General features: G+C 34.9%; 1 protein-coding gene across 1 annotated transcript; it reads right to left on the bottom strand.

Annotated features, from left to right (window-relative positions):
* Nucleotides 1-807: 807 nt before the first annotated feature.
* LOC125851667 (secreted RxLR effector protein 161-like) lies at nucleotides 808-1,368 on the bottom strand. Its single transcript, XM_049531435.1, has one exon. It carries the CDS (start codon nucleotides 1,366-1,368, stop codon nucleotides 808-810), a length of 561 nt encoding a protein of 186 aa, XP_049387392.1.
* Between the last annotated feature and the right edge of the window lie 15,248 nt (nucleotides 1,369-16,616).

Raw genomic sequence — 16,616 nt, forward strand, 5'->3', positions numbered from 1 at the left:
ATATTATAATGATATTAAAAAAAGTGGTTGACAAAAGATAAATGGGCTAATAGTTCTCTTTAATTACTTAATTAAGATTAATCATCAAAGAAGTATAAAAAAATAATTTAAATTTACAATATATGATTTATCTAAATTTAAAGTGTCAATTCCAAAAAATATTGAACTAATTTTATTAAAATTTCAAAATGATTTGTCAGATAAATTTATTAATTTAATTTACTAAGAAGTATTTACTTGACACTCGAAATTCAAAAAGTGTCCATTTAATTTTAATTAATAAAAGGAGGAAATTGCATGAATATATACATAGGCATAAAAGCATGAATCTCTTTACAAGAAGTGTTGCATTCCACCATTTCTGATGAACCTTAAGATCTAGAATGGAGCTTTGAGAGTAAATAAACTGATTATTTTGTATTGATAATTGTTGATCCTTTACAACTTAATGAATTAAGAAAATATCTAGCTAGCTACCTCTATTTATAGCTAATACAGATTAGTTTACTAACTAACTAATAGTCCTGTTATCAATTATGTTATAACATAATTTGACAGCTGTACATGATTCATTTCTCTATTCTTTTCTATTCTTTTATTATTTCAACACCCCCTTTCAAGCTAGGTGGTGAAAAAATGTTTAACACGCCTAGCTTGGACATCAAATGATAATGCTGAACTCCTCCAAGTCCCTTAGTCACTAGGTTTGCCTCCTGCTCATTTGTTGAAACATACTCTAGATGTATTAGCCTTTGCTGAACCTTTTCTCTTATGAAATGACAGTCTATTTCTATGTGCTTTGTCCTCTCATGAAACACATGACTGCTTGCTATCTGCAAGTAGTCGAACTGGTGTAGTTATCTCCACTCCCAAAAACTTAAACAATCCCAACAACCAAATTAATTCTGATACTGCCAGTGCCATGCTCTTGTATTCTGACTCAGCTGAGCTTCTTGCCACAATGTTTTGTTTCTTTGACTTCCAAGAGATTAAGGATTGTCCAAATTTCACAATATAGCCAGTCACTAACTTTCTTGAATTTGGACAACTGGCCCAATCAGCATCACAATATGTTGTGAGAGAGGCAATTCCTTCTGCACTCAGTAAGATTCCCAGACCTGGTTCATTCTTTATGTATCTTACAACTCTGTATGATGCTTCTAGGTGAGACTTTTTAGGATTTTGCATAAACTGACTCAAGGTCTGAACACTATATGCAATGTTTGGCCTGGTTAGTGTCAAGTATAACAATTTTCCTATCAGTCTCTGATAACCTTTGATATCACTCAACAGTGCATCATCCCGTAGGCCATAATGCTGGTCATACTCCTGACTTGTGAGCTTCTGATTTTGTTCAAGTGGTGTCATTGCATTTTTGGATCATGCCAGTTTTAGATCAACAATTAGGTCCAGTGCATACTTCCTTTGGCACAATAAAATCCCTTTCTTGGACCTGTAAACTTCAATTCCTAAGAAGTATTTCAAAAACCCTAGATCTTTGATCTTAAAAGCTTTATGTAGCACATCCTTAGCCTCCTGAATTAGTCCCTCATCATCTCATGTAATCAGTAAGTCATTTACATAGACCAATATAATCACCTGCTTGCCATGCCTTCTTAAGATGAATAATGAATGATCATGTTGACTCTGACTGAAATGTGCAACTAGTAGGCATTAGTAAGTTTAAGGTTTCATTGTCTGGATGCCTGTTTGGGTCCATATAATGATTTGAGAAGCCTGTAACCCTGATTCTGCCCCCCTTGGCTACCAAATTCAGGAGGAAGCTGCATATAAACCTTTTCTTCAAGATCACCTTGCAATAATGCATTATAGACATCCATTTGGTATAAGTTCCAGTTGCGCATGGAAGCCAAAACAATAATAACCCTGACTGTAAGCATTTTGACAACAAGGGAAAAAGTTTCCTGGAAATCTAGACCTTCAAGTTGACTGTACCCCTTGGCAACCAGCCTAGCTTTAAACCTTTTCAATATCTCCATTGGAATGATACTTGATCTTATAGACCTATTTACAACCAATAGAAACCTTCTCTTTAGGAATATCAACCACCTCCCAAGTCTTGTTTTGAACAAGGGTTGTGATCTCAGTCTGCATAGCAGCAAGCCATCTGGGATTTGTGACAACCTCAGCATAAGAAAAAGGCTCAACTTGAGAAGAAACAGAAGTCAGTTAAGATTGTCATTGTGGATTAAGAGAGGCATAAATAACATAATTGAAGAGGGGATAAGAGCAAGTTTTGGTTCCTTTGGAAGGGCAAAAAAAATCTGTCATCCAAATAGGAGGTCTAGAAGGTCTACAAGACTTTCTTGCAGGTGGAGGAAGACCATCAGTGGTTTCAGCAGGAACTGATGACTCTTGTAAAGGGGAATTAGATGCAGAAACAGGCTCATCAGGGGAATGAACAACCTCAAATGCAACAGGAGGTGGATAGCAATCATCAAATATACTCTCTAATTCTGGGAAAAGTTTGTTGTTATCGCCATGCTTCAACTGGAGAAAAGGGAATATATGTTCCCTGAAGGATACATCCCTGCTCACAAAGTACCTCTTGGACTTAAAATCATAAAGTCTGTAAGCCTTTTGTGTAGCAGAATAGCCCATGTGTACTGCAGCAATAGCTCTAGGTGAAAATTTATCTACTTTCTCAGTGACAGTTGCAAAACACAAGCAACCAATAACTTTGAGATTGGAAAGTGAAGGCCCGGTTTTGTGAAAAATTTCATATGGTGATTTTCCAGCTAATACAATAGATAGTAGCCTATTGATTAAGTAGATTGTTGTCAAAACACAGTCTCCCCAGAAATGGAGTGGTAGATGCCCTTGAAACCTTAAAGCTCTTGCCACTTCTAAAATGTGTTTGTCTTCTTTCCACTACTCCATTTTGTTGTGGAGTATGTGGGTGTAACGACCCAGAAAATGATAGAGTGAAACTATAGCCTCACATGTGAGTTTAGAGTCGAGAACCTAATGAAATGGTTATAATTGAATTTGACCCAAAAAGTTCTTAAAAATGTGCTTCGGAAGTTACCGGAAACTTGTTTAACTGTATATAAAAAGATCCGTTTCGTTTTTCGAAAATCCGACTTCATATTCTCGTTTAGGGGGTCAAATTGAGTGGGAAATGGGTCTAACCCAAATTTTAGAGCAACCGTATCAAAATCCGAAATTTCCAAGTGAAGCCTTTTTCGAGGGTCTACTTTGAAGGGTCATATCTCCTAGCACACAAATAATTGGGTGACCCATAATATATCCATGGAAAGCCCTTTGAGTTAGCTACCTAACGCACTTCGTTTCACCTCATTCGGAGTTCGGACGAAAAAGTTATGCCCATTTTCGTAAAGTCTGTCCGGCAGAGAAAGGCAATTTCCAGTAGCCGATTTTACTGTTCACCCGCCCCTTTTTTTTTTCTAAGTGTTGGACGAAATTTTTTCCAAAGGGCATATAGTATTTCCTATATATCATTAGTTCATTCCCATCCCTAAAAACATATTCCTCTCTACAATCCTCCATTTAAGAAGAAGAAAAAGTGGGAGCTAGGGCTTTGGATTCAAGGCTTTCTTCATCAAATTTCGTGGGAGATCATAGCAAAGGTATGGTGATCCTTTATCCTTGATCATTCTTTCTTTCAAGGAGCCCAATCAAAAGGTTTTCAAGGTTTTTCAAATACACAAAAAAATCCTATTTCGATTCTAGCATGGGTTCTTGCATAAGAAAGGTTTTAAATGATGATTTATATTGTTATTAATGATTATTAATGATTTTTAGAAAGAAATCCCCATGAACCCATGTTTTCCCTAAATTCCTAAAGTTGGCATATGAAGTGGGATTATTGTTTGTGATTGAATGATGATAGAATTATGCTTAAATGGAGTTGAATAGTTGATTTTTATTATTAGCTATGCTTATCTATTGTGAATTATTGGAGAGTTGAGGAATGATGATTGTGGCTTTGGAAAAGGGTAAGTTGGCCTAACTTCATTGTTAATGTAGAATTGATATAGAATCTTGATAGATTGATGTGTGATCCACTTATGGTGGAGGTGTCTACTTATGGAATGTATTATGATTGAGGCTATGAAGGGTATTATATGAGTGTTATTGTATTGTTATATTATTATATATGAATGAGGCTATATGTAAAGTCCTATATGAAGCTATATGTGAAGGTATGATGTGAATGAGTTTTATGTGAAGCTATATGTGAAAGTATGATGTGAATGAAGATAATGTGATCACGTTATGAATGTAAGGGTGTTGTTGTAGGTTGTTCACTGGTTTGGTTGTATAATTACTACCCTATTTTCCATGCTCTTTGATTCCATTACATGCCTTCAAGGTGTTTGACAAAATGTCCAACTATGGAGAATTGATGAATCGATGCTTTAAAGCTTGAGTTATGAGATGTATGGAAATTTCATAGATGTGTTGATGACACTCATGAATGTTGATGATAGAATATGAAGGATTCTTCAATGTAAAGTATACCTTGAATTGATAGGGCTTATGCATCCTTTTCTGGTATAAATGATTATATTGTTGATTGTTGAATCCTTGGATCGGTAGGCCCATGGCACCCTTCCACACATGCTTATAATGAACCTTGGATCGGCAGGCTTATGGCACCCTTCCATTAATGAAAAGTAATGAACCTTGGAATCGGCAGGCTTATGGCACCCTTTCCATAAAGGTTAATGATGAGACTTGAATCGGCAGGCCCATGGCACCCTTTCAAGTGGAGTTAATGAGCTTTCCTAAATGTACCTTGAATCGGCAGGCTTATGGCACCCTTTCATGTGTTAAATAATGAGACTTGAATCGGCAGGCTTATGGCACCCTTTCATGTCTGATAATGTCAAAGTAATGAACTATTCTATGGGAATGTAGGCTAAGCACCGAGCGGATTTGGTTAGATGGAAACTCCCCCGACAGTTAGGCATGAGTTTCAATGATCGTCTACCTTATCCCATAAACTATGTGCCCGCATAGGAAGCTAGTGGATCCATTAAGCTATATACCGGTCTTCCTTAGGCAAGTAGACCACCTCTTTTCGGTGTGGGGACTCATGACACCGGATTCCATGACAAGCTCTCATGGTCTATGTCGGTTAAATGCTTACTTCCCATCATGTGAGATTTCATCATGGTTTCTTGACAGGTTCTACAAAGTGTAGGTAGTAGTATGGGATGCTACCTATACATTGCACGAGTAGGCTTGGAGAGGGTCATAGTGAGTTTCTCTAAATCCTAATGTATGTGACATGAATGTGCCCTAAATGGTTTCTTAAAGAATGTTGGTCTATTGAAGTTATGTTGTAAATGAAATGTCCTTATCTAAGGTAATCTTGGGGAACACTTAAGTGTGCTTGAAGAGGTTGTATGGGCGGTCACTTCTTGTCTCACTCAAGTGTGTCTTAAGGTTATATTAGGTAGAGGTCTTATGGTAATGAAATGACATGTGTTCTTTTAAAGTTAAGCATGGATTGTATATGGACATATGTTGAGTATATGTATGGTTGGCTATGGTCTTATATGTTAATGTTGACTTGTATTATGTCTCTTATACTTGTGAAGTGAAGGTTTTATCAAAATGATATGAAAGCATTTACTTCCTTGAAAATGTCCTTTTTGGCATGTTTTTGCATGGTCTCCATACTTAGTACTTAATTGTGCTAACCCCTTTCTTTCCCTTTTTGGACTAAAGTGTAGGGATTTGGAGATGATGACATGTCATGGCTTTGATAGGTTTCTAAGTGTTGAAGATGAAGACTTGGTGAGTCCTCATAGATTCGAGGACAATACCCAATATGTTCTTTTATGTCTTTTTAGTATTGTTTAAGTTGTGTACGGGATTAGTCCCGAATTTTGTACTCTAAGGTATTAGATGGTTTGAGACATCATGTATAAAGTCTAGAAAGTCTTCCGCTTGCTATTTTTTTTTTTGCAATGTTTTCTTGGTAAAGAAAGTTTTAAATTCCTTATGGTTTTAGTGTCTATGCGATGAATGAATGCTAAGAGGCTTGTATTAGACCTCTTCGAGGTCGAGTACGCCGGTTACGACTAGGGGGTGCTCCCGGGTCGTGACAGTGGGCAACTACTTTGATGCCAAATTTCACTTTGGAGTAGGAAATTTGTACACTCTTTACTAAAATTTTTTTGCACTATTATCTGTTCTTATCATCTTAACATGCATATCAACCTGAACAGTTGTCATTTTAATAAAGGATTTAAGCAAAACAACAACATCACTTTTCAATCTCATCAGAAAAATCCATATCATCTTAAGAATGATCATCCACAATAGTGAGAAAATATCTATGACCAACATTAGTAGGAACCTTGTAGGGCCCCAGATGTCTATATGAAGCAATTTTTTTACTGTGAGGAAATGACTTCCTAGTTTGTCTAGTAATAGGACATACAGTGCAATTATCAAAACTGCAGTCTGACACTTTATTTTGTAGGAAAGACAACTTCTGCATAACACCAGCTGGGATGTGTGCAAGTCTTTTATGCCATGTTTGAACATCATTTATGACCCTTTCTGCAAGGCTGCTGCTACTTGTTCTACTGCAAATCTTCTTAGAACCTTTTGGTTGTAGGAGATAGAGACCACCTTCTTCTTTACCAATCCCCTTCACTTTCCCAGTATAAAGGTCCTGGAAGACACAAAAGTGTGAAAATAATATCACTGAGCAAGATAATTCTTTTGTTAGTTGTGATACTGATAACAAGTTATACTTGAAATCAGGCACATATAAGACATTTTCCATGGCATGGCCACCTGCAATATGACATGTTCCTTGGTAATCAATTGGCACTGTCTTACCCATTAGGAAGATATACATTACTTCTTATTGTGTCATATGTGTTGACACCCAATTTTTGACCCTTCTTTCGTCTAATTTATTATTTTCGAGCTTCTAATTTTATAACATATAAAATAATCCTTTTCCACAATTATTTTTACTATTATGACTATTTATCTACTAAAATTATATGTTTATTATCGAAATGATTATTGTCACATTTACATCTTCTTTTCTTAAAATAATTATTTGTTGTCGCCTTCTCTCAAGTTTCTAACCTATTTAATTAATTATTAAATCTTATTTTTTGTAGTTGTACTTTATATTAGTGTAAGGTTGTAATATTGATATTTTATTATGCAAATCATTAGTTATCATTTTTTTAATATATATATTATATTAGTTACTAAGTTAGAAGCCCAAAATAATTTAAAAGAAGAAAGGAAAAAGGGTGAGAAATTCGGCCCAAAAGCCTCAAATAAGACCAAAACTTTTCAACCCATATTTTATATCAAAATCTGTCCAAAATAGCCCAACTATAGGCCCAACCCAACATTTTAATCATCAGTTGAACCTAATAACACTTACCCATTTGCCCCTTACGTTTTCTTCTCCCCTTTCCTCTTTTGGAGAAGACTCCATTAATCCTCAACCAAGGACAAAAATCACCAGCCTTTTTTTGGTGAAATTTTCATCTTTTTCTTCTACAATGGCAGACGTCCTTTTCTTCCTCCCCTCATTTACATCTCTCTTCTTTAATTTGGTCAAGAAAATATCAAAGAACTTTTGAGATTTCAAATAAAGGATCATCAATCAGAGATTTCAAAATTCAAACGACTATTTTGTTTCTTAAAATCCCGCCCAAACTTGAGCTAAGAACCTTAGTTCATTGCTATAAATACCGACACATTCCACTTGTTTTGGGAGGATTTTTTTTTTTTTTGATATTGATAATAGCCTTTGCATTCATTTTTAACAAGAAGTTTTCCTGCTTTCATAGCACTTTTAACTACTGTTCTTTGCTCTAAATATTGCCTTTGCATCCCTTTTTTATCTTGGCTGAGATTCTATTTTTTAAGCTTGGTCGAGTTCAATTTGTTTGAAAATGGACCTTCGACCAAAGCACCTTGTTCACTACTCCGCAACAGGTGATTTCGCCCTCTCTTTATCTCTGTTTTGTTTCTATGATGCTATGTGTGCTCTAATAGACTAATAGGCACTCAAATAAATTGATATATCAAGACAGTTTTTGTGCTTAGTTTAGCTTAATGAAGTAATTTTTAGAGTATTGTTTGACATTTACAACCATTTTATTATTATGTTTCAAACATTAAGAATAAAATTATTGCGTTCGAGTTGGTCCGTGCACATTAATTTCTGCGCCAAGTTACTGATCTGTGATATATATATATATATGCATTCGTGTGTATAAAAATGGGGTATAACAGCTTGGCGACTTCACTGGGGACTTTAGGTTTTAAACCATAATAGGCTTAGGTTAATATTTGAGTTTTTAACATTTTCTTGTTTCATTTTAGCTGTTTATTTAATTTTAATTGTGTAATGCATTATTTTTCATGCTTATGTGATATTAACTGCTATTAGTTACTGTTTTATATAAATTGTTTATTTGTTATTGCTTTGTATAAATTGTCATTCCGTTCATATTTCCTTCGATTCCGAAAAATTCACACTATCACACGTGCACGCGAGGCGTGTTTTGCGCAGCCGCAAATTTATTTTAAAATCCCAAAATTTAGGAGAGTTGGCATATGCGCGAGGTGTCCGGATCTTTTTCTGTGTGACCGCGTAGCCTTTTCACTCGAGTTGTCCACTCGGAAATCTTTTGTCTAATAAACCCACTCTTAATCAACCCAGGATAGAGCTAAATCAACACCTTTTACGGTACATGCATCATATAAACCTAAGAGGCTTAATACCCTTGGTGTATTAAGTTCATTAGTCAACTTTATCCAAATGTCCAAGTGGGTTCATGACCCCGAGTGACTTGTCATTTATGTATGCATTATTTGAAAAATAGTTGTGCCAATATATGGACCGTTGGTTCTAAATTAATTAAACTTAGGAGGGAGGTCATTAACCCTTTTGTGATGAAGAAAGCTATGAAGATCGCAACTTTTGGCCTATGGAGATTAAATCACGAGCATGCCATGAGAAGAAGATTCATAGATGCGATGAAGAACTTTATTTCTTTATTATTTTTTTGAGATGGTGTAAAGATTAAGGCTATTTTTGTATTTAATTTGGGGAATATATTCGTTTAATTAATTAAAGAGCAATGAAATGACATATTTTGACACATTTATTTTTCAAATACGCGTTAGACCTACCTCTTGCTTAAAGAGGTCCCTTATATATTAGGACGCATTGTTTGATATACTTGTGTAACGTGCTTTATAAATATTTGTTTGCTTACTTGCTACGTGACTTATATTCATTTACTTACAACATGATTTAATTGATTATTACTAACGTCATCTTTGTTTTTCCTATTTTTCAGAAAGAGAAATTATTTTACCTTTATCATATTCTTTAATTGATACATGTTGCATTTTACAGATTCTTATGTCATGTTCATAAATTATTTAATATTATATTAATATTTCTGCGTTCAGTGCATTTTTATAATTCTAAAGCATCGATTAGGCTCATAATCATCCTAGGCTTGCGCAAATTTTAAATGACCTTGTTTAAAATTTTTCTTAGGTAATATTTTACAAAAACTCACTTTCTTCCTTCAAAATTTAAAAAAGGTTGATTTCCTTCCTTTGATCTTCTCAATATTTGTATCCGCGATTTGCTTTAAGAATTTTCCTCTTACTTTTAAAATTGGCATGATTATTCAAAATTAGGTGTGATATTTTTTATCCGTTAACATTCCAAATTTTTATAGACTCGTGCCAAAATTACTCTTATAAATCTTTACCTTCTTAAGCTTTTACGGGAATAATCATATCTTTCTAACGATAAAAGCCTTTTTTTACTAGTTTCGCATTTCGTAGAATCTATTTGGCATTCGATCTACGTTATGGAACTTTTACTTTTGCTTTCAATTTCTTTCAATTTTCACATCATTTGTTGCTCCTTAAATTGGTAGATTCGTGCAATCTACCAAATATCACTTGTCGATACTTTTTCAATTTTTCTACATCAAATGTAATGCTTCTTCAATTCAAGATAGTTGCACCATTCTTTTTACGCATTATTTCCAAGTATTGGCATGGAAGTTGAGGGAATCTCATAGGTCTTTCAATTGTTTGACATTTGCTCCACCCTTGACAATTTTAAATCTACCAAATACTAAAATAGAGCTTAAGGTCATTAAACCTTCCAATTTATCAATTTCAACTCTCGTGCGCTCGATTAACCTTAATTTTCTTAATCTCGAGCTTTTTTATCAAATTAATTTTATTATTTATTTATTTATGGTATCCCTTATAGGACTAGATTTCGTTGATTTTTAAATGCTCTACTCTTGACCTTTCACATACTTACTCCGCGCTTATCAAATATTTTATTTTTCTTCCAAAGGTTGACTTAAATTGAGCATCAAAGGGACTAACAAACTCAAGAAAAACATGACCGATCGAATTGTGATTGACTTAGTTGAAGACGAGTTTAACTGTGAAGAAGCTGAGTCATACCAAGATAAAATTACTAAGCTTGAGGGAAAAGTGGCAAAAATGGAACAAGAAATTGATGACATCAAGGATATGATAGCCATTCTTAAGAAGTCTTCTTATGAAAATTCATTGGATTACGACATTAGGTCATCCGATGAAGATCTAGAAGGATACTTTCCTATTCGTGCAACTACATATTCCAACTTTGATTGTAATGCTCAATACTTTTCAAACATACATCCACTTTCACAGAATAAGGCATTTGGGAATTTGGGTGAAACAAGCAAAGATCGAGAAAATGATAGAAGACATTTTAATACCGAGACTAACCAAATTTCCTTCACAAATGAGCATGCTTCACAACTTGGGAGAAATTTGGTTGAGATGGAAAGTGAAAACGAGACACCTTATAATCTCGTTGATATTTCAATGTATGATGGGACAAGTCTTCCCCAAAACCACTTGAATGCATATCTTGATTGGTTAGCAAGAATAGGGCAAGACTATGAATTTAATATGATACTTTTTGTTAGGACGTTTATAGGGCCAGCCTTGATGTGGTATGCAAACCAAGACACAAGGAAATGGTTCTCTTGGGTCGATATGGCCAAAGATTTTATTAAGAAATATGGGCCTCCTAATAGGGCATCTAAAGGGTGTGAGCTTTAAGTAATCATTTATTTGTATGTTTTAAATTTCTTTTTTATGTAAGGCGAACTACGCTTGACCTGATTTCCTTGGTGGATACGTAGGCAGCCCACATAGGGACTCAATCATATTAAATTAGAAATTTCAATATCTTTTCCATGTAATTGGAACTACGTTTGACCTGACTTTCTTGGTGGATACGTAGGCAGCCCACGTAGGGACTCGGTTATATTTAATTAGAAATTTTAATATATCTTTTGCATGTTATTGGACTACGTTCGACCTGATTTCCTTGGTGGATACGTAGGCAGCCCATATATGGCTCGATCGGTTTATTATAAAATTTTAGTATTCCTCTGTGAAGAAGAATGAAGCTGGGGCATAATATTGGCATGCAATCGAGATAATTTTTGGAGGCACGCCAAAATTTGCAAAGGATAAGGATTAAGTTGAAGTCAAAATTTGATGCTCAACATGAATCAACCTTTCTCCAAATTAATTTTTCTACTCCAAGTCAATTTTCTTTCCTTATATTTCCAACGTTAGATCCCACTAGCTAATACCTTTCTCTCGTCCATTCGTTTTAAAACTTAAATCGTTGCCTTTAGCCTAAAGTTCAGATTTTACAAAAGCACATGCATAATCTATTTTATCTAATATTTATTATTTTTGCATTTATTTCATATATTCTCATGCACTAACAATTTTTTTTATGGTTTGTTTCTTTTTTAAAGGTTGTCTAGCATTGAACACTGTTTTGGCTGTGAATCTGTATAAAGGACGAAGCAACAATGGAAAACGAATTGAAAGCATTCAACAACGACATGGGATTAGTGCAAGCACAAAATGATGATTGTAAGAAGAATGTGGTTCGAAAAAATAATTTGGTCAATTTGGAAACTACCTTTAGCCTTCCTCCTACCACCACCAAAACTTCCAGCTCAACTCAGAATATTTGTCTAATCATATCTCCTCACCCAACTTCTATCTATGCAATCCCTCCACAAATGCCATCAGTATACACTATCAATCCCAATAACTTTCAAGTCACCATGATGCCAAATATCTATCCTCCCACAATTGTATTTCCTTTAAATGAAAACAAGCATGACCAATTAGCCACTCATCTATATTCTAGACGTGAGAGATATATTCAGTCAACTTGCCATGAAGATTTGGGAAAGGGGCTCTTCAATCTGAGAGAAGCTTTTGACGAGGAGTTACACTCAAGAATTTATCAGAGTTTGAAGTATGAGAATTTATGTGTGCATCCAAATATTGAACTTTCGCCAGTGTATTCGGTACCTAAGTTCAATACTTTCAATGGGAAAGGAGATCCCGTCTCTCACTTAAAGGATTATTGCAGCAGATTAATTGGTATTGGACATGTTGAAGCCATACGAATGAGATTATTCATTCAAAGTTTATCAGGATTGACACTTTCTTGGTACACTAAGAAAGACTTTAGTAAATGGCATGCATGGGAAGATATGGCTCGTGACTTTGTAAAGCAATATGAGTTCAATAATGGAAATGAATTGCATATAGCCGATTTGCTCAAACTGAAGAAATTGTCGCATGAATCTTTTCAAGAATATGCAATTTGATGGAAGTTAGAAGCTTCAAAAATACATCATTCATTATCCGAAGAGGAATTGATCTCAACCTTCATCCATGTGCAAGAAGGGATATATTATGAAAAACTGCTTGGAACTTGGCACACAACTTCTCTGATTTGATTAAGGTTGACAAAGAGATTGAAAATGGTATTCTAGGAGGAAGAATTGTAAGCAACTCAACAGAAAAAGTTGTCCAACAAACCTTCCAAGCAAAAATACCAGTAAATCTGCAAAGCAAAATGAAGGAAAACAACTCAATTTTCATGACTATGCAACAACCGCAACACTATCCAAGTGATCAATTTTTGCAATCTCATGCTACTTCCAACTATTGCAATATGCGTCTCCAACATCCTTGCAAACAACAGTTACATCATGCATAATCTAGCTCGCGACCACAGAAGAAGGTGAAATCCTTTTCCTTCACTCCTTTGGATGAGCCATATGCAGTTATTTTTGAGAGATTGAGAGCAAGTGGACTTCTGCAATCAAGAAAAAGATTCATTCTTGAGTATACACCTAAACACTTTGATCCATCTAAGAATTGTGCTTACCATTCAAACATTCAAAGACATGATACTGAAGATTGTGCTGCACTAAAATTCAAGATTCAAAGCATGATTGATAGTGAAAAAATAAAGCTTGAACCAGAGCTTTTAAGCAACAATGGCAATATCCCAGACACGAGCATAGTTATTGTTAAGGACGATCCATCGAAATTGGCACCAAAGCATTTGAAAAGAAAGCATGCAATTAGTCAAGAAGACTAACAAAGACATTATCTTTGCACTTTTTTCCTTTTTAAGATATATCTAGCTCTTTTGCAATACTTCTTGCCTTTTGTAATGAACTACGTATAACCTGATTCCTGCTAGTAGCGGGATACGTAGGCGCCTATTTTGGGTTCGATCTCAATATAATAAAAAATTCATTCTCCCCCAAAAGCAAAGACTGGGACAATTTTGCAGATGACCTATAACGGTTTGAAAAAGGGCAAAAGTTTAGATCACAAACCATATTCGCCATCAAATTGCTTCTATGTTATAGCAACAAGAAATGCAGATTCAAAGCCAAAGCTTCATGGTTCAATGCAAGGCAACCATTTTCTTTTAAACTAACAAATTTTCTTTGACTAATGCAGATGTTGATTTTTAAGTTATCCTCGAACGATAACACCACAAAGCTCAACATCAAGTCAGAATTTGCATGATTCAGATGGTGCAGCATCAACAACAATCAAATTTTAAATTTATAATTTTTCTTTGTGTGCAGAATTTTATAAGTAACAAATTTTCATTGGAGTTGGAAGCTCCTAAGTTATGGGCACCATATGCACTATTGCGAAGTATTGCACCAGACATTGCATTTTAAATATTCAATACTGCAAAGGCACCGCAACAAGCTCTTTCTACCAAATTCTAAATGTTCGTTACCGCGAAGAAATCGTACCAAGCTCATCGCATTGCACCAAAATTTATATTTGTATATTTGCACCGCATATTGGGTTAGTCTATCCTAAAATAGGACGTATTGGGTTCGTCCATCCTAAAATAGGACATATTGGGTTCTTCCACCCTCTAATAGGATATATCGAGTTCTTCCACCCTAAAATAGGATACATCGGGCTATTTCACCCTCTAATAGGATATATCGGGTTTTTCCACCTTCTAATAGGGTATAATGGGTTCTTCCACCCTCTAATAGGATACATCGGGTTCTTCTACCCTCTAATAGGATATATTGGGTTATCTACCCTAAAATAGGATACATTGGGTCCTTTCACCCTAAAATAGGATATAACAGGTCCTTCCACCCTAAAATATGATACATTGGGTCCTTCCACCCTCAAATAGGATACATCGGTCTATTCCACCTTCTAATAGGATACACTGGGTCTTTCCACCCTAAAATAGGATACATTGGGTCCTTTCACCCTAAAATATGATATATTAGGTTCTTCCACCCTCAAATAGGATACATTGGGTCCTTCCACCCCAAAATAGGATGCTTTGGGTTCTTTCACCCTAAAATAGAAGATATCAGGTTCATCCACCCTCAAATAGGACATGTTGGGTTAGTCTGCCCTCCAATAAGACATTTTAATCTCATTTGTCTCTAATGGGACATCTCGCAATGCTTTAATTATTTATTTATTTATTGCACTGCATGTTATTTTTTTTAAAAAAAAAATTCTAAAAAGCTTATATGAAACATCTCGCAATGCTTTAATTATTTTTTTTATTTTTTTTATGCATATGCACCGCATGCTATCTTTTAAATTTCTTGCAAAACTTATCTGTCTCTAATGGGACATCTTGCAATGTCTTTATTTATTTATTTATTTTTATAAGCACTGCATGGTGTCTTTTAATGAGACATCTCGCAATGCATTAATTATTTAATTTATACACAGGAGCAATGCATGTTATTTAAATTTCTTGCAAAGCTTACCGATCTCTAAGGAGATCTTATGCAATGTCTTAGTTATTTTATTTATTTATTTATTTTTGCACTGTAAGCATTTTATATTTCTTGAAAAATTTAGTTACATAAATATGTCTCTTTTACTAACGAGACTTGCAGGCGCATAATTTGAAACAGTTATTTAAGTTCAAAGAAAATGCAATATATTCGATTAATTTCGTTTGGAGCTTTGGTTCAGAAAGGACACATCTTTCTTATTACACTTGTCATAAGATACTTTATTATATTTCTAGCTTTATATTATTTCCTAACAATTTTATCAAGATTTGGCAGAAAGCACAATCTACATGCAGCAACAAGAGACACAATGTAACGTGGAACTTTATCTAGGCAGTGAACTGGGCAATTTGTTGAGAAAGTTTAGCTTTCCAACAAAGGTCAAAGGTCTACCTCAAACACTGCTCGACTCCATTCTCAAATACTCTCCTAGATCAAAATACCCAATAACAACATAATTCAATACTGGGGCAACTTTTGTAAGCCTGCGACTACCTTGTTCTCGAAATCCTCTACCTCATGAGTTATCCAATGCTCAACTTGTCTTTTCTTTCCCAAGGTCTTATTTGTCGGTCGGGACAAAATTGGTTATTACGTCAACTTCTTTGACCAAAAACTCTTACATCGTCTCTGGTCAAAGAGGGACAAGCTGTTTGTAACGACCCTAAAAATGAACTAGTGAAACTAGAGCCTCACATGTGAGTTTGGAGTTGAGAAATTGATGAAATGATGAGGAATGACCGTGACGTTCGGAAACTAGTCATTTGAACTAGTGAGTTGTAAGGGTCAACTTTAAATGGTCATATCTTTTAGCTCAAAATGAATTAGGTGGACCTTTACCTATCCAATTAAAGGTCTTTGAGTCCTCTTTCCAACGCCACCGAGTTTGCCCAATTCCGACCTTGGAGTAAAAAGTTATGCCCGAAATAGTGAAGCACTGTCCAAAAGGACAAGTTTAGACGGGAAGGGGCAAAATCTTTTAAGTTAAGACTTTATGGGTCCTTAGTCTTTTTCCAAAATTGACCCTATGCTATTTTATTCTTTTCCTAGCAATTATAAGACCTTTTTATGACTTAATTCCTTTCATTTAAGTCATTCCTCTTAGAAATTCCAAAATAATTCCCTCTTTCATATATTTCTCTCTAACTCAAGGAAGAAGAGGAGTTAGAGCTAGAATTGAAGATTTTGAGTGCTTCTTCTTCAATTTTCGTGGGTTTTCAACTTAGAGGTATGGAGATTCTTATCCTTGATTATTCTTTCTTTCAAGGAACCCAATCAAAAGGTTTTCAAGGTTTTTCAAATACACACAAAAACCTATTTCAATTCTAGCATGGGTTCTTGCATAAAAAGGTTTTAAATGATGATTTATATGGTTATTAATGATTATTAATGGTTTTT

This window comes from Solanum stenotomum, unplaced genomic scaffold (assembly GCF_019186545.1).
Source record: "Solanum stenotomum isolate F172 unplaced genomic scaffold, ASM1918654v1 scaffold28496, whole genome shotgun sequence".
Taxonomy (NCBI): Eukaryota; Viridiplantae; Streptophyta; class Magnoliopsida; order Solanales; family Solanaceae; genus Solanum; species Solanum stenotomum.

Excerpts from the sequence above, each read along its gene's own strand:
- LOC125851667 (XM_049531435.1), bottom strand. The coding sequence starts at position 1,368 with ATGACACCACTTGAACAAAATCAGAAGCTCACAAGTCAGGAGTATGAC.